Genomic DNA, 24,767 nt, shown 5'->3' with positions numbered 1-24,767 from the left:
AGGAATGTTTACCTAATTGTAATCACGAAACATAATTGCAAAATACATAAGTTATTTCGTAGAATTAAGGCTGGCAAAATTTTAAAGTTGAAAATAGAAAATTGAAACTGAGCTGTTAAGTTCCTAGGGTTTACTGAACCTAATCAATAAATTTACTCTAAGTTTAAACTCTTCATCCCAATTGAATAAATCAAATATACAACGCTACTAAAGATGCCAAAAAATATTTTAAAGTTCACTATTTTTTGCTAGCAATTAACATCTAATCTAAGACAATAAATTTAAAGGCAATCATTTACAATATCAAATTTGTATCACTATAGTATTGAAAATATGAATAGTTAATTAGTGATACCATCAATATATGTATATATGTGTGTGTGGGGGGAAACATGTAAAAAGACATAATGATCTTTTATTCAACTTAGTAATTTGTAAAAACAAACACGGTATTAAAAGTTTCAAAAAGGGGAAAAAAAAGAGATACAGAACGTGCAATGCATGTAATCCCAAACTAGTCATACTTAAATACAAGAGTGGGCAAAATAGAAAAACACACTTCACTAACTGATACTGCCTGCATTCATGGGGCCAATCCCTTGAAGACATCAACATGCCATCCTCAAATAGACATGAAATCCACAAGCATTGCCCTTATATGGTCTTTAATGACATGCGGCTCAGTGAATCCATCGATACGGTGCTTGTAAACAGTTTCGCCAACGCGTGCGACATTAAGAAGCATTTTGAGACCATCCCTGGGAATGGGAGTAGGCCTCAAGCATTCCTCGTTCATAACCTTCCAAGTATTCTCAATCATCTCTCGAAACTTCTTGGCTGCCTCTTCCTCCGATATATTATGGTCCTTCATGAAGCATTCAAGTGCTGTGCTACTGCCCCTTTCTTTGTCGAACTTCAAATGCGAAGAGTTCAAATAGAAAACATGAAAACTCTAATAAAATGGAGTGAAAAAAGTTTTGTTTGATTCCGAATTTACTCATATAAAGTACGAAAGTGTATTAACCATCGGTAAAACAATAACCAGCAAAATGAACTAAATGGCTGTATTTCGTTATGTTCATAAAAATTAAGCATCCGAGATTGAATGATATGCATATTTAAAAGCAAGTTTAATCATGGCATTACACTAGGTCAACTGCCTGAAACACATAGAAGTCTCGATCAATGTGCATATTCTGTGGTGTTGCAGACTTGCAGTGGTGGTGTAAGAAGTGCAGGACTCAATCATTTGCTCTAAAGTCTAGAGGCTGACTTTCTCTATGACTGTCTACTTTCTTTGGCAGACTAGAAACAAGAGTTTATTTCTGCAAGTGAGTCCTTCTAGTGCGAGTGTAGTGGCTACTGTGGTCAATGCAATGCAGACTGCTGCTACCTCTTGGAACAAGATTCCTCGCACCAGAGAGAATTGGGAGTTGGTTTTTTAGTGGGGACTAGATCGAGGTTGCTTGCTATTGTTCTTTTTGTCCTTTCTTTCAAATTTTGACAGTAAAGTGTATAGAATTAGTGTAGCCTAGATTGTGGATGTTTTCCTCTTCTATAATGCTCTCTTGGTAATTCTATCAATGAAAAAAGGATTTATTTTGCTAAAAAAAAAAATTTGCATATTCTGTTGGAAGTTTTCAACAAAACTAACAAGTTACGTGAATCACTATAACGTAATCTTATTTCGAAATTCTGTGAGTTGTCTTAATCTAATCATTATAACCACACGACAAATTCTGACCTTGTGACCGCCATAATCATTAATCAATCGGGAATGTGTCGAGTAAGCAACCATAAGTTTTGGATTAGTTGACATCCAGTTGATAACATCCTCTGAGGCACTATCCATATCCAAAAAGCCTGCCGACGCTATAAGATATGCTCCGATTGTGATCGCACCATTGCTTATGTAATCGGCAAAGGATGGCAATTCTTTCGTGAGAAACCACCTTGACTGAGTCAAGTTTGTCCTCATGTATTGTTTCCACTGATTAATACAAATGAACGCAGAAAAATATTGATTAGTACTCCATGTGTTGGGACCATAACACTTGGAATATTAACACGGTCGTTATAATTAGCAACAACATGGTACCGTACATCTTCTATGTACTTGTTGAATGCATAGGTTCTTTGCTTTTTAGCTAAATCTTCGCCAACCTCCTTATTAAATTTCTGAAGTGTGGCGTAGGAAGCTCTGATGTAGTCTGAGAGTTGATCTACTCCACTGCCATCCCACCTGCAAGCAAAGCAAAACTTCCCATATAAATGCACCCAACATCAAGCTAGAGAAAATTGTCTGGATAATGGTCCCCTTTATTATTTACTGGCACATAGTAAGACAAAGCTTTTTAGTATATTACTCAATTATTTTTCCGAATATGATTTTTCGTGGATTATGCTTGGCTGCACGGTTGCTTCACTTGTGTAAGATGACTAACATAAAACGCTACCTTTCTGCAGAGTCTGTGAGAATTTGAAGTTCATCAAGAGTGCCATAAGCATCATAGATGTCATCAATCATTGTAATAAGGGCTGCTACTTTCGCAAAAGTCATTCGAGCAAGAGAGTGCTGAGGCTCATACAAGGTTCCAACAGCCCAGAAGTAGCATTCCACAAATCTGTCCCTTGCATAAGGAAATTTTGATACACTCTCCAATCCCTTTCCCCACCTATACATCGTTGCCATTTGTCAAAAAAATAAAAAAGGTTGCACAATCATTCATGAAACTTCTACTAGAAGAATATAGTCATACACAAAGGAATTTGATAGATAAAATTGCAAACGAGTGAAAGTTACGTTGGCTAACTTTTAGTATAGGTTGTGTTTCATAAGATTCTAATAATTTTTAAGGCTCCATTCAACTTAGAAAGAGAGTAGTACGTTAGCAACCTGGCCTGTGAAAGAAATTTTTTTTTGGCAATTTAAAATGCTACAGATATCATAGAATCCTACTAAGCGTCAAGTGAACCTAAAGCTGCATGTAAGCATAGTACTGTAAAATATAAATCTCTGCAGTTTAGTGTTGTTAAACAAATCATAGATCTGCCTATTGGAGAGCTAGTGTCTCGGTGTACCTTGTTATCTCACAAAGGTCTTCTTTATATGACATCTGCAACAAGTGGTAATCCAACTTGGCTAGCCTCAGCAATACTTTATTGTGAGATTCATCTTCCTCATAGATGGAGATGTAACGCCAAGCCTCGTATCTTGGGATGCCCTTATGCAACGGCTGCTCAAGGGCATGTTTCACTTGTTTTGCAAGAGTAGAATCCAGATGGGGTCCCCCAGATGTCAGATGAGTGCTTGTGAACGCAAGAGCTTCTTCTAAAATTTCGTCTCCATGTGTTCTAACATGACTAGCTTCATATAGACTCAACAAACCCTTTGTGTCATTGCATAAGGATTCCTTGAACATACCCTTAGCATCAATGAATTGGTCAAAGATGCCTGTTTGAAAATTATTTGGAAATAATATGTTAGAAAAATTAGGTGTTAAGATTTACTAATAGGTGAGTCCACACTAAAAAATTAGCAAATTTAGTATGAAAGCTGCGTACCACAAGAGATATTGAAACCATGCTGTCTAAAAAGTCGGAATTGCAGCGCTGCACTAGATAAATCATAAGCTGAATACTCCCCAAAGTTGGTATACACTTTAAAGAATTCTTGTAGCTGGTTTTCAATTTCGATGTCAAAGTGATGCGAGACACCAAGTCGTTCTATTTTGTCTATAAAGTCGAATCTCTCCGTCATGGTTTTTCCGGTTGCCAAAAGCATGCTCGCGACTTCTGCCTTTAGAATTTGGATCTCTCTTTCACACATTTCATATTCCTGAAAGCATCGGACAAATATTTCTTTAGTCATATTGTTAAAATTGATAGCCTTAATACTGCTTCGAAACTGGAACAATTGGAAACTAAACAGGAGAAACCAGATCCCGAAATCTAAGGAAATGCAACAGTGTTACGGCAGAAAATAATTAGGTAAAGAATCCAACAAGAAGTCGTGGAAAGAGCAAACCAAGTATGACAAATCAGACGCTAGTTCTACCAAAAAGAGTAACTACTCATTTTGTTTTTGTCTTTTGTTTTTTCCCCTCTTGATAGGAGGCTAGAGTATTAATCAAGGGATAACAATCATGCCAGGATTGATAACGGATATTACGAAGGATCGTGAACTTGTGGGGTCCGGCAACAACATGGTTCCAACATAGAAAAGGAATAAAAATTGTATGAAGAAAAACATGAGGTCAATCCTGAGCTTATAGGAGCAGAAAAGTAAGCACAACCTGCTTATCAAGAGTAAATGGAGCGATATGATCAGCCCAAATGTTTTCAGGGAAGTCTGCCAATGGCCGGACAGTCTCTTGCCGGTTGTTTGAGGGGAGAGAAGCTTGAGCTGAGGCCATATTCTTGGGGAAAGTTAGGGTAGGACTGCGATCAATTAAGTGTTGTTTGCAATGACTACTTAATTTGATAATTAGCAAGAGGAACTCAAGTACGTATTTATAGATCCAACGAGCCAAGTAGTCACCAGGGGCCAAGTAGAAAATTTTGCTCACATCATATATTTTCTTCTAGAAAGGAATGCATCACGATAAATGTAATAGTGAGAATAAAAAATCAATTAAAAAAGAGGATATAATACTTTTTACTCTCTTGTGATTTGATGTTTTATCATATAAATCCTCTATGATTTATAAACCTATAAACCTATGATTTATTTCATAGTTTGAATTAAAGTGTTACTGTTAGTTTTTTCTTTAAAACTAATTGTCAATATTAAAAGTTAAACTAATAAATTGATAAATTCATCCTGTTATTATTTCATTTTTTCTTTTTCCCTTTTCTTTCTCTTTTACCTTTTTTTCTTTGGGAAGAGAAGAGATGATTTAAAAAAACTTGTACTTTTTTATACTACATCTTAATTTTCTCAAATACAAAAGAAAAAGAAAAAGCAATAAAAAAATAAGTAGAAATTACTAATGAAGATTTGTAGTCATTAAAGATTTGGTTTAAAAACCTACACTGATATTTGCAATCATCAATAATGTGGTTTATTCTATTTCTTATTCATCTATTTTTTATTTTCCTTTATTCTTTTTTTGGTATTTGGGAAAAAGAGTAATGAAATGTGAATTTTCAATTTATTAGTTGATTTTGACTTTTTAATATTGACCATTAGTTTTAACTAAAAAGCTAATTGTAATGCTTTAATCCAAATTATGAGAAGGTTATGTGTAGATTTTTTTAACCATAGAAGGGTTATACGGTAAAACATTAAATCACATGAGGGCAAGAGGTAACTAATCCAAAAAAAAATTATTTTTGCTATTATCTGGTCTAAAAGTACAAGGTAAACAAACCAAAAGGAGGGGGCAGAATACTAGAATTTTGAAAAACAGCTTTTCCTTCGTTTTCCAAACTTCTTTTAATAAGCAATTGAATCATCTTAATGAAAGAATATCACCTAACCACACTATTCGAGATATTTTTCATTATTTTTACCCACCCTAATTCTTTCTTTGTCACGTGTAAGTGTGCCCATGATTTTGAACTTTTTACAAATAGTTTGCAGAACCTTTTTCGGGTTAGTGTGTGCAAATGTTAATTCATCACCAATGGGCAAATCTTAATTCATTTTACCACATTGCTAATTTTTTTTTATTTTTGTTTCACTTCTTCAAAGGCGTTTCTCTGGCACTGAATGATCACCGTTCCTTGTAACTTTAATTATTTTTAATCACCTTTTTTTCGGATAAGTGAGAAATCTTGAATTCAAAATCTCTTACTTACAATCTGTTCAAGAAAAAATTTACTTGAAAGCTAATTTTCTTTAATTTTTAAATCCCTCCTCTACAGGTGATATTGGTAACGTAAGGGTGCAAGTGGAAGACAACTAACAAAAAGAAAAAAAGATGCCACACGAATAAGAAAACAAAAAAGTTTTAAATATAAAGAAAAGGGAGGTAGCAAAACTTTGATAATTCATAAAAAGGGTTCAGATTTCATGGACATACTTTTTAGGTGATTTGAACTGTTCTATTATTTGACACTTTGAGATAACAGTTGTCTGAAACTTATCCATATCTATGCAAAATAATGTAAAATAAAATGAGCTTTTTTTATGCTACTCAATCTATTGTCAAATAAGTTTTAATCTCATAATTTTTAATTACATAGAATAAAAATACACAAGTATATCCATTGATTTACAGGTCCCTTAGTGTTTCGGTGTTGATCTTGTTTTTCGAACACTAATGGGTTTGGCTGTGGGACTGGTCTGAATTCATCTAATGGATATGAATCTATACCTAATTGATTCACCTAGAGCTTGCCTCTTGACATGTTGATGGGGAAAAAATATACCTTGACTACTAACAGAACACAAAAGGTAACTCCAAAAGATAGAACCTTACGAGAAATTTCTGAAATGCGTGTACCAACTTGCTACTTAAGTGTGTAAAGTGTCAGTGAAGGATTCTTAAAGCTTTTCTCGCTTTCAGGTTGAGAATTTAAATTCTCAACTTGATAGTTAGCGGCCAAAAAAAGTGTAGAGAATGGTGAGAAGTAAGAAAAAAAAATGCTCAAAGTGCACTTGAGGTGACAGAAAGTCTGTCAATTAATTCGTCGGTAGAAAGGGAACAGCCGATTGGAACCAGACACGCATGTATGGAAAACCGAGACAATTATGGTGGCTGGGAGGTCTTGACTGATAAAGCAGTCACCGATAGAATTGATGCTACTAATTTTAAAGGAGAATAAATTGTGGTCGATGGGAAAATGAATTTAAAGAGGAAAGGAAAATGATTTAATATTGCGCATTTAATTCCTGTATACTAAGTAATCAATAGTGTAATTGGCGAAATAAAGTGAAATAATGGAGAGAGAGAGAGAATATGGACAGGGAGATGGAGTGTAGCCAAAGGAGGGGTACTGATTTCCAATCCCCCAAAAAAGGGCAATTATTACATTGTATGAGGAGGTAGGATTTTAAATTAAGGCAGAAATGAGCTTTGAAATGAGTAAAAAGAAGAAACGATTGTTAAAAAGAAGGAAAAACTGAATGCAGGGTTGATGAGGAATACGTGGGAGAGAGAGGAAGCTTTCAACGGACTAATGTTGATACATTATACGCGATTACATGCCAAATATCATTGCTTTCCAAAACTGATTTGAAAAAAGGAAAAGCATTTTAATAGCATGTCCATTTTAGTCGGTGGCGGGGGCACTGGAGCCCTTAAATTTCTATGATACCTATAAAAATTTGATATAATTTCAACTGTACTCCCTGGAGTTTTGTGTATCTATTAGTTTATATGCTTTTAAAGTTGTCTTTGATTTTACCTGTTGTCACAGTTATCGAAGAAAGGGTTTTTTCAATGATGAATATAGTGAAGAATCGGTTACAAAATAAAATGGAAGACACTTGGATGAATAATTATTTAGTTACTTATATTGAGAAAAATATATTTCGTGAAGTTCAAAATGAAAAGATTGTAAACCATTATCAAAATATGAAAACTCGTCATGAGCAATTATAAATGGTTTAGTTTGCTTTTGAAATAAAATTATTATTACATTAATAATTTTGAGTTTGTCTTTTGATAGTTTTTATGAAATATATGCATCATTTGTATTTGTTGATGAATATTTTTTTCCTTAAAAAACTAAAAAAAGAGTAGGTAAAAAATTTTAGAATTACTTTTGCCCCCATTAAAAAATTTTTCTAGCTCCGCCACTGATTTTAGTAAGTAGGTGATACGAGTCAAGCTATGCCATCGGATAAGGTTCAAGTCCCACTAGGACTGGTTACACGAGCTCGAGCAGTTCATTCAGGTTCACCGCAGCAAAGACGTTATAAGGCACAGACACGCTTTATAAGGATGCGTCTTCTGCCCATCTAGTCACATTTGCTATTTTAGTTAAGTCGTTTGTAATAAGGGCTTAATGGTCCATAGCCTTGCTTTATTTACCTAAGCGATGACCTCATAAGGTTATTTACCTAAGCGATGACCTCATAAGGTTGTTTACCTAAGGGATGACCTCATAAGGTTGTTTACCTAAGGGATGACCTCATTCTTAGTCTTATGGAAATAGTCAAGCCTACAATTGTTAGTCTTAGCCAAGACCACAACTCTAGACTAGTTCCACATTTAGTTGTTCATCTCTATGTAAGGCTATAAATAGCCTACACTTCCAATGGTTTTGGCATTCAATGAATAAATCAGATTTTGAGAGTTTTCTTGGTTTCTCCAAGGCTTTTTGAATACCTTAGAATTTCTCTAGATGTTCGTGACTTATCAATCTAGAATCGCACTAGGTTGTGGCGTCTTCTACCATTATACCAAGGTTCGTTAACCACGTGATTAACGGGTTGAGGTCATCCGCTCCAAACTTGGTGTCCTCTTGTCGATCCTGAATCTAATCTTTTACGGGTTTCGTCACAAGGTTGGCGACGTTCGTATCAGTTGGTATCACTGATACGAACGTCGCCAACCTTGTGACGAAACCCGTAAAAGATTAGATTCAGGATCGACAAGAGGACACCAAGTTTGGAGCGGATGACCTCAACCCGTTAATCACGTGGTTAACGAACCTTGGTATAATGGTAGAAGACGCCACAACCTAGTGCGATTCTAGATTGATAAGTCACGAACACCTAGAGAAATTCTAAGGTATTCAAGAAGCCTTGGAGAAACTAAGAAAACTCTCAAAATCTGATTTATTCATTGAATGCCAAAACCATTGGAAGTGTAGGCTATTTATAGCCTTACATAGAGATGAACAACTAAATGTGGAACTAGTCTAGAGTTGTGGTCTTGGCTAAGACTAACAATTGTAGGCTTGACTATTTCCATAAGACTAAAAATGAGGTCATCCCTTAGGTAAACAACCTTATGAGGTCATCCCTTAGGTAAACAACCTTATGAGGTCATCGTTTAGGTAAATAACCTTATGAGGTCATCGCTTAGGTAAATAAAGCAAGGCTATGGACCATTAAGCCCTTATTACAAACGACTTAACTAAAATAGCAAATGTGACTAGATGGGCAGAAGACGCATCCTTATAAAGCGTGTCTGTGCCTTATAACGTCTTTGCTGCGGTGAACCTGAATGAACTGCTCGAGCTCGTGTAACCAGTCCTAGTGGGACTTGAACCTTATCCGATGGCATAGCTTGACTCGTATCATTCCCCTTCTCTTGAAAGCAATTTGCCCACAAATTGAAGCATGAATGATGATAAGAAGAGTTACATGCCGTCGAGTCAATTTTGTTATGATTACCATAATTTTCATCCAATGCATAAACCACTTGCGAAGCTGGAAAGTACACATTGTTGAACCTTGAATCTCATGAACCAGTTTCAATGTATGCCCAACTTGATCGCTTGTGATCATGAGGTAAGGATCCTCAAAGTGATGCGATGTAGATCCTATGAAATCATAATCCGGCTCGAACACACTTGCAAGGTACCAAGGCGGATTTGGTGATGTTGGAGCTTCATGTGGACTAAGAGCAAGACGAAAATCATAATGGTCATTGAGGTACGTGTTCTTTAAACGAACCCTTGGTACACAACGATCCCTAAAATGTGGAGTGTTCCCTTCAAGACGAGCTCGAATCAACTCCCCTTTGGTGTGGACTGATTTGAGTTGACATTGTTCCATGAACGGATACCAACGGGGTTTAACTCTTGGAGTGCCAACTCCATGGAGGCTTGCAAAGTCTACAATTGATTTTGGAATGGAACACACCAAGATCAATTCAACTTGCCTTTGCTTGATCTGTATAAAAGTAGAAACACTAAACAAAGCGAAGGTAAGTTCGTTAGGAAAATAATAGGCCTTTACCGGGTTGCTCAAGATCAGCCCACTTTCTCTCTTTTCTTCCTTTTTACCACCCATCTCATTAGATTTTTCTATCTCTTTTTCTAGTTCAACAGCTGACCCTTTCATCTCATTACTTTCAACTCCCTCGGGTTTTACCTCTTCAGGCACAATTCCCTCATCTAGCTTTTTCTCCATTCTATAACGCTCAAGCTCACTTTTCATGCATGCTAGATCAATACAAAGTTGGTCATAAGTAAGTGATACAAGTGCAAGACGACGACTATTAAATAAGAAGGAATACTTATTAGTATGTCCGTCATATTTAATTTCTCGCCTCGACATCCATGCTTTGCCCAACAACACATGTGTCACTTGAATTGGGACTACATCACACAACACCTCATCCACATATTTGCCAATTTGAATAGGTACAAGCGTGTGTTTAGTAACCCAAACATCACCATGAGCACTCGACAACTTATACGGTTGAAGATGATCAATGGTTGGAAGATTTAATTTGTGAACCATGATAGCGCTTGCAAGATTGACTTCACAACTCCTATCAATGGCCAAGCTGCATGTTTTATCTTTGACACCACAACGAGTATAAAACCAACAATGCAACTGAGATTTGACGATGTCCAACTGCTCATTTACACCACGTAATGCCACTTCTTCGACTCCCTTAGGATCAGGAAGAAGATGTTGTAAGCTAGCTTTTAAATGCCTCGTATTCGCCATGATGTATGAGGAAACCTGCAAAAATTTAGTGAAACAAAAGATATTTTTCCTCACCACACAAGCTCACATGTTTACACTCGTCACTCGTGTATCACTCAAGTGTTTAAAACACTCTAATAAACTTACCAAGGTGTTTTCAAGGCTCCTCGGTCAACTCCTCGAAGAAGTTAGAACTCCTTTAGTATGGATCGACTTACCAACCAGGGTCACAAGATTGTAGCACTTTGAACGAAAAAAAAAAAAAACAAAAGATGAAGGGACTGACTACGACTCAATGAATGACTCAAAGTTGAATTTTAAGAATCCTAGACAAAACTCTACCCAAAACTGGAATTTTGAGCTGCTGGTTGCTACATTTCTGGTCAGTGTTTTAGTAGGTAAATGGACACTTAGAGGATTCAGAAAGACACTTAAAACTGACCTAATGATGCACGAAAATTTCCAGAATTAGAAATTCCCCAACGGTTACAAAGATGGAATCTGAATGGAAAAGGAATTTGTGTTGCGGTGGGATTTTTTTTTTGGAAACCCAAGGCTGACTTTTCTTCCTTAATTCTTTGGAAACAAGGATTAGTCTTCCTATTTGCTAGTTCCTATGAATTCTAAGGTCAAGTTCAAGATTGGAACTGATTTGGTTGTTTTTGGGAACAAGGGTGGAAAATTTGACTTGAACAGGTTAGAAAATTTGACTTGAATAGGTTGGGAAATTTGACTTGAATAGGCTGAATATTCTTCTTCTTCCTTTTTTTTTTTTTTTGTTTTCTAATCAGCCAAGAAGAGTCAAATTTCGTGGCTAAAATGTTCTTAGTCAAGAAAGAAGATTGTTGTGGTGAAGACAAGGATTTTGGCAGCTGAAATTTTGCAGCCTTGTTGTTTACCAAGATTTGGTTCCCAAAACCCAGAAACTTCAAGATTCTTTCAAGAATTCAAGATGTTAATCTCCAGAATTCAAGAAACACAAAATTGAAGATGATTTCCTCCCCAAACAATCCAAGATTTCACGATTTGATAAAGACAGATTTTGGTTGGCTTCAAGAATCCCAACTAAAGTTCCAAGAACTTCAAGATTGTGGTTTTAAACAATCAGGAACTTCAAGAAACCCAAGTTTTGATCAAGACAGATTTCCAGGAATTTTTGTAAGGTTAGCCAGCTATATTTTTTTTTTGTATGTAAACAAGAACACAAGGTAATGACTAGATAGGACTTCTAAAACCCTTGCTACAAACTGATTTTTTTCGGATGAACAGTAACCTCGAATGATCAAATAGAACAAAAGACTGGAATTGAATGGATATAACAGGATAGAAACAAGACACAAACACAAACAAAGAATCAAGAATAAGACACAAAAAAAAAAGGCTGGACTAAACAAGGCTAACCACAGCAATTAACAACAACTAGACGCAAGTTTATGATGCAACAAATCTGGAAAAATAACGCAAGAACACGATGCAACAAATCTGAAAATTGCGGATAGCAAACTTAGAACACGAAAACAGAATTTTGGACAACTTGACTCGAAAGGAAATAAATAAAGGGATATAACGTGATACCTCTTAACTAGCTCTGATTACCAACTGATACGAACGTCGCCAACCTTGTGACGAAACCCGTAAAAGATTAGATTCAGGATCGACAAGAGGACACCAAGTTTGGAGCGGATGACCTCAACCCGTTAATCACGTGGTTAACGAACCTTGGTATAATGGTAGAAGACGCCACAACCTAGTGCGATTCTAGATTGATAAGTCACGAACACCTAGAGAAATTCTAAGGTATTCAAGAAGCCTTGGAGAAACCAAGAAAACTCTCAAAATCTGATTTATTCATTGAATGCCAAAACCATTGGAAGTGTAGGCTATTTATAGCCTTACATAGAGATGAACAACTAAATGTGGAACTAGTCTAGAGTTGTGGTCTTGGCTAAGACTAACAATTGTAGGCTTGACTATTTCCATAAGACTAAGAATGAGGTCATCCCTTAGGTAAACAACCTTATGAGGTCATCGCTTAGGTAAATAACCTTATGAGGTCATCGCTTAGGTAAATAAAGCAAGGCTATGGACCATTAAGCCCTTATTACAAACGACTTAACTAAAATAGCAAATGTGACTAGATGGGCAGAAGACGCATCCTTATAAAGCGTGTCTGTGCCTTATAACGTCTTTGCTGCGGTGAACCTGAATGAACTGCTCGAGCTCGTGTAACCAGTCCTAGTGGGACTTGAACCTTATCCGATGGCATAGCTTGACTCGTATCAGTAGGATTAATGTTGAAAGTATATGGCATAAATGTTTAGCTAACCAAAGGAAAAAAAAAAAAAAAAAAGACAGGAAAACATGCACAGGATGGATCGGCATTGCGAACAGTTGAGTAGATTGCTATTCAACGTTGTGTGTCAAAGTATGTCATGCAGACACGCCTCTTGTGGAAAGTTAGAACGTTTTGAATAGAATAGTTGTTGGCTGCATAGTTGCACGTTAGAATAGTTGTTGGCTGCATAGAATAGCGGGATTCCAGTGATTGATTAGTATTTAATGGATTGAAAATTCATAACTAAAGCTATTTAGAATTTTAGTAACTTTAAAATTAGATTTATTATTCAGAAACTAGGTTAGAATTAGTACTAAATTAGTTTATAGAAATAAAGTTTGGATGTGTCTTGGTATTGGAATTAGAATAAATTCGAATAAGATATTTGTTTATCTAAGAGTGGAACTACTACGTGTTTTATATGTGGCCAATCAAATCTTTTGTGTTTAGCCTCATGAGCTAAGAAATGTGTCACACATCGATTCGAGTTAAGTAAGAGTCCAAAATCTAATAGTTTAAATTTTTTGATCAACATTAGATTTCTAATTTAGATATTGGCATTTTTAGTGAATTCTCTCGAGATTTTTCTCCCCAAAATTTTGGTCTCGGATTTTTTTGTCTCCATGGTTTCTTTATCATTTATAAAGAAGCTTCACAGTTTATTTGTTTAGCTCTTAAAAATCTTTTACTCGTCATTCTTGATTTCTTAAGCATCCAAATTTTAATATGTTAGTTTTACTTCCTCTGCACGTTTCTTTGTACTAACAAAAGTGAATAAAAAATCGTGAAGAACCGATAGGTGGGGTCATCAAGACGAGACGGACGTCGATGACAAATACTTATCGATTTTACTGAAGGATTATCTTGAATTCTTTATTATAAACTGAAAGAAAACGCATTTGGCAGTTGCAAGAAATTTATGGTGCTCTACATGTAACGTAGTTTGATCTTGGCGGCGTCTCCCAGCTTGATACAGGCGGTCAAAAGATGACAGCCGGAATGAATAGAGCGTCCAAGTTCCAGTTTGATCAATTGAGAGACACCTGGCCTGATGTGAAAGGGAATTCAAACACAGTAAATGGCTTCAATAGTCCTCAACTTTTAGAAGTACTTATCAGTGTCTCAGCTGAAAATTTTGATTCCAAAGGACCTCTCAAAACCAAATTTAAGTATGGTAATCTACACCTTATTCCAGAGATTTAGTTTTAATATGTATATTCCTCCTCCAAATTTAATAATAAGATGAGGAAACCATCCCCTGGCTTCTAAACTATTCTCATTGCACTCTTTTGTCCCCTTAACAATATATTATCACAAACAATCCCCTCAATAAAAAAATATAAAAAAAAGTGAACTTTTGTGAAATTTAGTTGTTAGTGTTGACAGAATGAGGGGTAAAATAAACCAAACACAAGAATTTCTTAACATTAAAGTACCTAGAGAGTTCTTAAACGATTCCCATTATCAAGTTTTGGTCCTCAATTTATATTTTCTGTCAGAGTATCCACTGAATATTTAAAAGTATATACTCACAACCCTTTTGGCCATGTTAGTTGTAAGTATACAATCAGAACCAAAGGATATTTGTGGGGATAATATACTTCATTAGAAAAGTTAAGAAGAAAAATATACTTCATTTTACCATCATTAGATGTAGCCTTTTGCAATGCTAAATAACGTAGTATATTCTTCGTCTTAACCCTTCTGATTCTGGTCTTTGATGGTTAATATTAAATGGTTGAACAAAAATGCCCTTTGGTTCCAATTGTACTTAGGACTAAAATGACCAAAAGGATTGAAAGTATATATTTTTAATTGTTTAGAGATTACTCTAGAACAAATTTTGATTCAGAATCAAAACATGACAATAAGAATAGTTTAAGGGCTTTCTATACACTTGATCTTCACTCATTCTATTGGCACTAACAGCTAAATTTGATGAAATTAAGTCTTTAAAATATATTATTGAGGAACTTGTTTTCGGTAATATATTATTGACGGGTCAAAAGAGTGCAAAGGGAAAAAAATTCAGCAGTCTGGCAGATAGTTTCCTCTAATAATATATACATGTGCCATGTTTAATAATTTGGTTAAATATTTGAATAGTTGGTTAAATTGACTAATATACCCATATACTTATTGGTCAAACTACTAAATTAAAATATTAGGGTTAATTGTAAAGATGGTGTAGAAAATCTCATGTTATAAATTGTGCAAGATATGGTGTAGAAAATCCCGGGAATCACCATCTTTAACACCAAATTAACTCAAACAGTTTCCATAAATGGCATCCGCCATTCATTATATTGGTGAATGACTCAAAACCTACCTACATTTTTTGCTCATATATGATTGGATGTTGTAAATTCTAAAACAAACAAAAACAGGGTCATATATGACATCTAATTTCTAATCCTTAATTTTTTTATTTTTTTTTATATGAGTAAAAACTCCATCGAAATTGATCAATGAAAACCGTTACATATTGTGATAATTTTTGTGGGAGGCAAGGCTCTTGATCTCCCGCACCATCAAACCTAAGAAGACTTGGGATGACCACTGGACGAAAGGCCAGTGACCTTTCTAATCCTTAATTGACTAACATGAACATTTGCTGTAACGGAGTATTTGAATAATCTCATAACACGTTTCACTTGACCCTTGACAAACCTGAATATCTACAGCATTGATGAGCTCTGCACTGAAGTAGTATTTCGCTTTTCCAATAATAACTTTCACTTCTTTTTTCTTTGGGATAATTTCAGAAACCTCCCCTAAGGTTTCTGACACTTTCACTGGCACCTCCTGAGGTTCTCAAAATTTCACTGACCTCCCTTGCTTTTGAGTTTTTGGTAACAATGCAGTCCAAATCTGATTACAATATTATTTTCATGTGTGAGAAGGAATTTTTATTCCATGGCTGCCCCTTTGCTCCTTGTATTAGTAGAAGATTGAAAGAGTAATAAATTATTAGAATGATTACTAAAATTGAGTGGATGTAAGTACAATACAAAAAATTGTAAGCACTAGATGTGCCAGGAAAAATGCCGGTTTTCATAAATCTTAAGTTAACTAGTGTGTTATCTATTTAACATAACTTAAGTAACTAATTAAACTAATTAAATTACCTGCGAGTATCACTTTCACATAATTAATTTATGTTAAATACCGAACCTACCAGTTTCCCTTTCGCAAAAATATGAGTGTAATACTTTTTGAATTTTACTTACAACCATTTGTATATTTAATATAAATTAAATGATTCAGAATAAAATGCCAATAAATAGTTAGTACTTTATTCATATAATAGAAAAAACTCATAAAGAGCTAGTAAAAAGTGGGTAATTTATTTTTTTTTACTTTCACGTATTTAATTTATGTTAAATACAAAACCTAATAGTTTCTCTTTCGTAATAATATTAGTGTAACAATTTTTGAATTTCACTTATAAACATTTATGTATTTAATATAAATTAAATGATGCAAATTAAATTACTCATAAATAGCTAGTACTTTATCCATACAATGGAAGAAACTCGTAAAGAACTTATATGTTATGGAAATTTTTTTTTTACTTTCAAATACTTTATTTATATTAAATACAGAACATGCTACTTTTCCTTTCGTAAAAATACTTGTGTAACGGCTTTTGAATTTTATTTGCAAATATTTATGAACTTAACATAAATTAAATGATTCAGAATAAAATACCCATAAAACCTGGTACTTGGTTCATGTAATAGAGAAAAGGCATAAAGAGTTGGTACTTTATGGGATATTTCTTTTGTAAAAAATATTTAATTTATATTAAATAGATAACCTACTAGTTTTTTTTTTCGTAAGAAGCTACTGCAACATTTTTTGAATTTTACTTAAAAACATTTATATATTCACAGCAGGCACAAAAATGGCGCCTTACTCCCTAATCCAGCTTTAATTCATGTATTAGCCATCAAGTTTGTGTTATTGTTGTTAAGCTTGATTAATCACTTTAGATGCCTTTTTCTCCAACTAAACGGTAGTAATACACTCCATCTTCAGTAATAAAACCCAACTTCATAGGATATATTTGTAATTTTGGCCTTCATGATGTCAGCAAAGGGGCCCAATTTTCTATCAAGGGAGGTCAGTGAAATTTTGAGAACCTTGGGGGATGCTAGTGAAAGTGTCAGAAACCTCAGGGGAGGTTTCTGAAATTATCCCTTTTTCTTTTCTTTTTCTTTGACTATCTTGTCGCTTCTGCTACCACCAAGAAACAGTGGAATACTTATCAAGTACAGATACATTCTTAAGAAAGAGTGGAGTAATTATTATCCTTGCCCAAAATTGACGTGCGTCAAAAGAAAAACTTTAGCCGCCTCTTATGCCTGACTAATAATGACACGTGCCAAATGAAAATCTTCATTCTCCAATGAAAGCCGAACATGAAACCCAGATGTTCCTTGAATAATCAACCTGAACTATGTCTCATTACCTCATCCTTTCCATGTTCATGCCCTTTTGCCCACTCGATCAATTCTGTTCCCCGCTAACATGAACACGTGCGTTACCAAAGTCAAACTCCAAATTCTACATTTTCCAATGAAATCTTGCACCTTTTTACAACTACCATGAAAGAGCGGAATAGTCATCAGGTACGAAAATAAACACTAGCATTTCTAAATTCGCTTCTTATTCTTGACTAACAAAGGCATGCCCCACAATGAAAAAGTTTATTCAGTTCTTATCCTTGACTAACATTGACATGTGCCAAAGAAATGCTTACTTCTCCATTGAAACATGGGCACGAACCCGATAATGACACACGAACCTCGTGTGCTGCTCTAAGCCGGCGCTGGATTTCGTCACGGCCATGATACATCTTTTAGTTGTTTTAGGATTTTTTTTTCGTGTGTTTTATTTCGTTTTTAGAGTAGGATTTTGTAACTTATAAAACGCATATACCTAAAGCTATTGTAATCAGTCTTTTATTAACTATTAATTAAATTTGGATTGGATATTCCAATTGTTAAACGTTCTTTCTCGTTATTATTTATGAATCTTTGATTCATGCCTGAGTTTCGTTCGGATAAGGATTCTCTAATAGAGCATGTTTGTGCAACCCTTCATACATGCTTTTGCTGCTGCATCATATCATGTGGTATCAAAGTAGGTTTCTCTTGCAACGATGGCTGATGATTCCACAATGGTACGAGATCTCAACAACCACTTAATCGCATGAATGGTGTCCTTGACGAGTTGCTAGGGATCTTGCGACAATTGGACTCACAATACAACAAAATAGGTCTACATGCATGAAGTCAATATGAATTAGGTGTTTTTGGGGGTTCTTTTCAAGTAGCATTCTATTTTAAAAACCTTTCACTATAAATATATTTTAGGATGCTTTTAAAATTCAAAATTTTATTAGGATATTTTTAAAAATTTGTTGAATCTTCCACCACCACCCACCACCTCTCCCCCCTCCCTCTACCACTATCCCCTCCCCCGCCCCCTCTCCTTCCTCTTTCCTCCTTTTCCCTCTTTCCCTTCCTCCCCTCCTTCCTCCTCCATCCCTCTTCACTCTTATCCCCTCCCCTTCTTTTCCCTTAAACCCCCCTTTTCCCCCCTTCTCTTCTGGTCCAATTGCGGCCACCGCAATCAAATGGTGAGGAAAGGCAGAGAGTTTCGAGGGAATGGGAAATGGGGAGGGGAAAGGAGGAGGGGAGGGAAGAAAGAAGGAGGGGGAGAAAGAGGAAGAGAGAGGAGAGAGAAGGGAGGGATGGGGGAGTTGGCGATGGAGGAGGGAGGAGGGGAAGGGTAGAAGTGGTGGTGGATAGTGGTGGGTGGTGTGGGTAGAAGAAAGAGGTGTGCAGTCGGGAGATTCACTCCTGACAACCCCCGTTGTTCATGCAGTTTCTTTCCCGAGTTCTCATAGTTAGCAGATCTATAAGAATGGACCATACAAGATCACTCAATAGCAGCATCAGATCTGCGAAATTATAACACCAACCGTTGTAGTAAAATTTGAACCAGAAGCACCTGAGCCCAAGTTCAAGGAGGAAAAGATGGAGGAGCTCATTTGTGAGCCTGATAGTGAAGAGGTTGAGCTTGTTCCATCTTCCCCTATTGGTGAACCTTGAGCCGAGATTGATTCAACAACCATAGAACTGGAGAGTTTGGATGAATTTGTGAATATGGAAGTTGATTAAACTTTTGCAAATCTACCAGTACAAGATTTATCTCCTATCAAATCAATTGCTTCTGTTGTTTTTTTGGGCCAAGAGAATACTAATTCATGAGAAAATTATCTTTACTCTCGTTGACGATTTTCCTGTGAAGACTGAGAATGTTGAATTCCTTTTTAGCCTAAGAAAAATAATAAAAATTTCTGTAGGCAATAGAAGGTGGTGAAATTGTAGGATTTGAACTTTCCAGACAAGTCCTAGGATTGGACACAATTTTTTGCTCATAGTTGGGTGCTCAGATTTCATTACAAGCATCGACCTTACAAAATTCATGATAAGGATGCATTTTATTGTGGTTCTTGCATCAAACTTCTCCATGGAATTTGGGAACGAGTTCATTTTAAGTGGGAGAATCTGATTAAGTGGCTCTTGCATCAAACGTGACCAGGAGAAGTTTGGCCTCATGTTCGGCCTTAAGTCCAGCACTAGACTTCATTGTGGCCATGATACATCTTTTAGTTGCTTTAGGGTTTTTTTGTGTGTTGTTTCCTTTTTAGAGTAGGACTTTTGTAGCTTATAAATAGGCATACAGTTAGGGCGCGTTTGATAAAACTAAAGTTTAAAAACTGAAATTTGAAATCTAAAGTCTGAATCCATTAAATTATTGAATTGTTAAATATTAAATATAATATATTTGAATATATATCACATTATGTAATAAATGAATAGCGTCTCACTTATTTTTTAGAACAAATTTTGCTTAAGAAATTGGGATAATATCAAAAACCTCCCCTGAGATTTTTGACAATTTCACTGAGCTCCCCTGAGATTAGGAAAATCACACTTATCTCCCTTGATTTGATAGTTTTAGTAACAAAACCTTAAAATAATATTGACTTGGTCAATTTTTTAAATGAATATCCAAAAATGCCCTTGTGTAATGAGTTTTAATTTATTTTTCTATACAATTATAAGATTATCTAGTATAATTATAAGTAAAATGTGCCAAATGCTTCATGCCCATATCTACTATTTGATAAACAACTATAATAATAATTTATCACTATGATAGGATACTTTTGATGGTACTTTATTATGGATTTAGATTTATAAGATAGAAAAGAAAATGTTGAAATAATTCATTTAGAGTTTATGATTTTTTTGAGTAGTGGAATTATCATAATTTAGTAGTGGTTTTGGGCCATTTTTTTTATTTATTGTTAATTTAGTACCAAAAATAGAAAACAAAGATCAGCAAAAACATTAGATTACATATAAAATTAACTCGTCAAAATAGAAAAGAAAATGTTGAAATAATTCATTTAGAATTTATGAATTTTTTGAGTAGTGGAATTATCATAATTTAGTGGTGGTTTTGGGCCATTTTTTTATTTATTGTTAATTTAGTACCAAAAATAGAAAACAAAGATCAGCAAAAACATTAGATTACATATAAAATTAACTCGTCAAAAAAATCACTAGTTTGACATTTGGTTACAATAGAAACTAGAAGCAATAGTGGTAGTTCTAATGTTTTATTGACAAAAAATTTAATAAAAAGGAATAAGAAGGAAAAAGAATGAAAAAATAATTTTAAAACTCATTCTAAGTACAAGTATACCAAATAAGGGAATTTCATTAATATATTTAAGGATAAAATTATCATTTTAAATGACAAGAAAGGTATGTGTAATTTTTCAAAACTCGAGGGAGCTTAGTGAAACTGTCAGAAACCTCAGGGGAGCTTTCGGAAATTATCCCTAAAAAATTCAATGCTGCTTAATTAATTCAGATATTCTATTTTTTTGTTATTAAATGCATTTGAACATTTTAAAATCTAAATCTATTAAATTTAAGTGCTAAATTGAGTTATTAAATATGGCCTTAGGGTTATTATAGTTAGTCTTTTATCAACTATTAATCAAATTTTAATTGGATATTTTAATTGTTGAGAGATCTCTCTCGTTATAATGAATCTTTGATTCATGCCTGGATTTCGTTCGTGTAACGATTCTTTGGTTCAAAGTGTTCGTGCAACCTCTTCGTATTCTGGTTCCTCTACCGCATCACGTAAAGTACATGTACATGAATCCACCTGATCCTTGACCAAGGTCTAACTACCTGTTCCTCTCTATTTTCATCCCCTTTCTCCTTGGCTTTCGATTGCATGGCCCTGAATTTGTTGCGTATCAAATTTTCAAACTCGTGACCAGATGACAGATTTAATATCGTTTGATCTCGTCATAACATGTTTTCTTTTCCTTTTCTCATTTTTTTCTTTGGCAAAATCTGCCAATGATATAGTTGTGTGAATTAACTATCCAACTATTCCTGCTACATGTTAAAGCACATTGATAGTGCGTGCCTTGATCACCCTAATCGTAAGGTCATAAAGCATGTAATTATGTTATAGCCTTTCTTAGTGAATGCGTTGTTGCGTACTCGATTTCACCTTTTACCTTCTGATTGTTGAGGCACAACTTGTTGAAATGTTGCTAGCACCAAAAAACCTGGACGACCAATTGGCTGAATGGTGTTGGTTTGTGAGTCCCCCTTAGATTGCCTTCTGGGCCGCTCTTTCTTTGGCCCCTGCGTTAGTTTGATTAAGTGTGTGTGTGTTTATTTCGCTTCTGAAAAAAACCAAAAAACCTGGATGAGTTTTGATAGATAGGATTACATCTATGTTTTGAAACTCGGACTGGCAAGCAACTCGATCGGATCAATGGGTTCAACTAGATCAGATCAATATTAAAAATCGGATGATGTCATTATGATGTCATAAATATATATTAATTTTTTAAAATAAATAATATGGAAAATACTACAATATATTAATTATGTTCATTGTTACCTCATATTCCTTGCATTACATCAAATTCTTAAAACACAATTGAGTTACAAATTGAACAAAATGACAAATCAATATCAAATACTTAATACGAATTTTAAATAAAAATACAACAATCAAATTTTAAATTAATTTGTTAACGTTTATAAAGTTCAAATGCACATTCATGATAAGTCTTAGACAGAATTGAGGCTTATTTGTACAAAGTGCAAAAGCTAAATTTGCACACAAGAATTATAAAAGAAATTTGGAAGCGTAATTGTAATTGTTCAAAACATAAAGGGCCAACACACAAAATTAGAAAATTTTTAAGCTTGGAAGGCGGTTGGCCTTATCTTTTGTCTTCCCACTCTTCATTGGTCCAAACACTTATCCCTTATACTTTGACCCCATTAATTCCACCTCGTGCACCAAGCGGGAACATTTCCGCCTGTTTCTTATTCTCTTCATTCTCAACTAGTGTTTCCTCCTCCATTTTTTTTTTTTTTTTGGTTTTTCCAGTCAACTTCAACCAATGTTATTAGACAGCAGAAATTCACCAGATTAAAAAGGGAAAGGGAAAAACACGACATCATCATATCACCAGCATTCATCATCACCAAATTACTTGGGGGCTTCATTCTCTGCATTCTTTTTTTCCTTTTATTTTATGGTTTTTTTTTTGTTTCTTTTCTTCAAACAGGCAAGATTCCTTCTCTCTTCCTTTATTTTCATTCTTTTGTTAATTTCTTTCTTTCTTCTTTTTCATTAAGATCTACTCCCTCCGTCCCATTATTATTGTCATGTTTTCACTTTATTGATGTCTCAAAATAAGATTCAAAATAAAAGTCACTTTATTGATGTCTCCTTTGTACCCAAAAAATAATAATAAGAGTCACTATTTCAAATTTAATACATGCTCTCCAATATTGCCATTTGAAAAAGCAACTTTTTAAATTTTCAATACACATCTATCAAGAAAATATCTTGAATTCAAAGGATACATATGTAAATTCACCAATGTCATCTCATCTAAACATAATGATTATCATGTTTCCATAAAAAAGTTGAATTTTCAAAAAATGACTCTAATATTGGGATGGAGGGAGTAGATCTTTAGAAAGTGATAATGAAGATATATTCATAGATCTATCTTCTCTCTTCCTTTTTTGTTATTTTCTCTTAACACTTTTTGCTTGTGATTTGCAATACATATTACCAGATTGTTGGAGGGATCAAATTAAGGCTTCAAAGATGAAGAAAGTTTTAGGAAAAAGAAAAAGAAATTAGCAGCAGAAAAAATACTGCCAAAAAAAAGAAGAACAAAACCTGGGTTTTATCGATTTTACTGGTTTTCTAGTCAAACTTGGTTTTTGACCGAGTTTTGACAAGTGGTTATTTAAGATGATTCAGACCGAATAACAAGCCGGTTCCCAATTCTACCGGTCAGGTTGGCCGGTCCAGTCCAAGTTTAAAAACATTGGTTTACATCCCACCGCTCCCCTATTTGGAAAAAATTAAAAAGGAAAAAACATTCGACTCTCATATTGAGACCGGCGAAAAATTTTTGGATAGAATTGCTTTTTAAACAACCAATATTCGGTCTAGTCTCTCATAATTTTTTCCGTCACTCTTTACAACTAGATACAATGATAAAACATCTTATATATCATCCTCAATAATTAGTGAAATTAAAAACAACTAAAACAATAAACTATCAAATAATTACTCCATACTCTAAAAAGCTAAATTACTAAAACTTGACTATGCCAAAAACTTTTGGATTATTATCACTTTACCCCCTTAGCATTTGATGTTACTATCAATTTCCCCATTAATATCTTTTAGTCACTTTACCCCCAAAATTAATGATCAAACTTAACGGAGTTTGTTAATTCAAGTGAAAAGACATGTTTGATCCTTAAAATTATTATCACTTTACCCCCATAAAATATAGTCTCATTATCAATTTACCCCCTAAAGTTATTTTTTAGACAATTTATCCTACCATTAAACCAACTTAGCAAGTTAAAAAACTTTTGAAGAAAATACCCTCCTCTTTGCATAATAAAAAATTTAGAGTGACTCTTCTCCTTTTTAGTATCAAGAAAAAAAATCAAAGTATTAATTTCTTTCTTCTTGACAATCTTATTAATATTGAAAAAAAGTAGAAAGATGGAGAGGGGGAGGGGCAGGGGGAGAGAGAGAGCTCATTCTTTTTTAAAAAATTACAAATAAGAAAGAATTAAATACTTTTATTATTTTAAAATTATTTCACTTTTTTGTTTACCACCAAATTTCAATTCTAATTCCAACAACCTTAAAGTAATACGATAATGTTAAACTTTTCTTTATTTTATTTTTTTGTAAAATCTAATTTTTTGTCTCCTTCTTTCCTATCTCTTTTTCTTTTCCTAGTATTAATAAGTGTGAAAAAAAAGAAATTTGAGAAAAACCTTTTATTTTTATATTTTTTGATCTCTTAAAGTGAAAAAAAAGGAAGAATAAGCATTCCAACTTTTTTATTTTAATTATATATAAAAAAGGTAAATATATTTAAAATTTTTTGACCATACTAGTTAGATTAATGATGAGGTAAAATGCCTCGAAAATAATATTAGGAACTAAAGTGATTGTATCACTTTAATCCAAACGATAAAGTGATAATAATAATGTAGTAATGCTATAAAATAAAAGGGTATTTTTGTCCAAAATTTCTTAACATGTTGAGTTAAATTACTTATAGGGGTAAAGTGACTAAAAGATAACGTTCGGGGGTAAACTGATAGTAGTGATATAGTTTAAGGGGGTAAAGTGATAATAACCCAAAACTTTTAAATAAAAATAAGAAATTTCAATTTCTAAGAAGTTTGATTTAAT

At 34.3% G+C, this 24,767-nt stretch overlaps 1 protein-coding gene across 1 annotated transcript; it reads right to left on the bottom strand.

Annotated features, from left to right (window-relative positions):
* Positions 1–401: 401 nt before the first annotated feature.
* Positions 402–4,460, bottom strand: LOC113722493 (vetispiradiene synthase 1-like). Its single transcript, XM_072060887.1, has 7 exons — positions 4,296–4,460; positions 3,565–3,838; positions 3,082–3,454; positions 2,457–2,675; positions 2,104–2,242; positions 1,745–1,990; positions 402–913 (listed from the first exon to the last, which is right to left on the bottom strand). Exons 1-7 carry the CDS (start codon positions 4,413–4,415, stop codon positions 623–625), a joined length of 1,662 nt encoding a protein of 553 aa, XP_071916988.1. The 5' UTR covers positions 4,416–4,460; the 3' UTR covers positions 402–622.
* Between the last annotated feature and the right edge of the window lie 20,307 nt (positions 4,461–24,767).

The sequence above is a fragment of the Coffea arabica genome, chromosome 8e, assembly GCF_036785885.1.
Source record: "Coffea arabica cultivar ET-39 chromosome 8e, Coffea Arabica ET-39 HiFi, whole genome shotgun sequence".
NCBI classification, from domain to species: domain Eukaryota; kingdom Viridiplantae; phylum Streptophyta; class Magnoliopsida; order Gentianales; family Rubiaceae; genus Coffea; species Coffea arabica.
This window is presented reverse-complemented; position numbering and strand designations above follow the sequence as displayed.

Coding starts and splice junctions, on each gene's coding strand:
- LOC113722493 (XM_072060887.1), bottom strand. CDS start 4,415: ATGGCCTCAGCTCAAGCTTCTCTCCCCTCAAACAACCGGCAAGAGACT. Junction 3,839..4,295: donor CATTTACTCTTGATAAGCAG/GTTGTGCTTACT, acceptor CGATGCTTTCAG/GAATATGAAATGTGTGAAAG. Junction 3,455..3,564: donor TGGTTTCAATATCTCTTGTG/GTACGCAGCTTT, acceptor ATTTTCAAACAG/GCATCTTTGACCAATTCATT.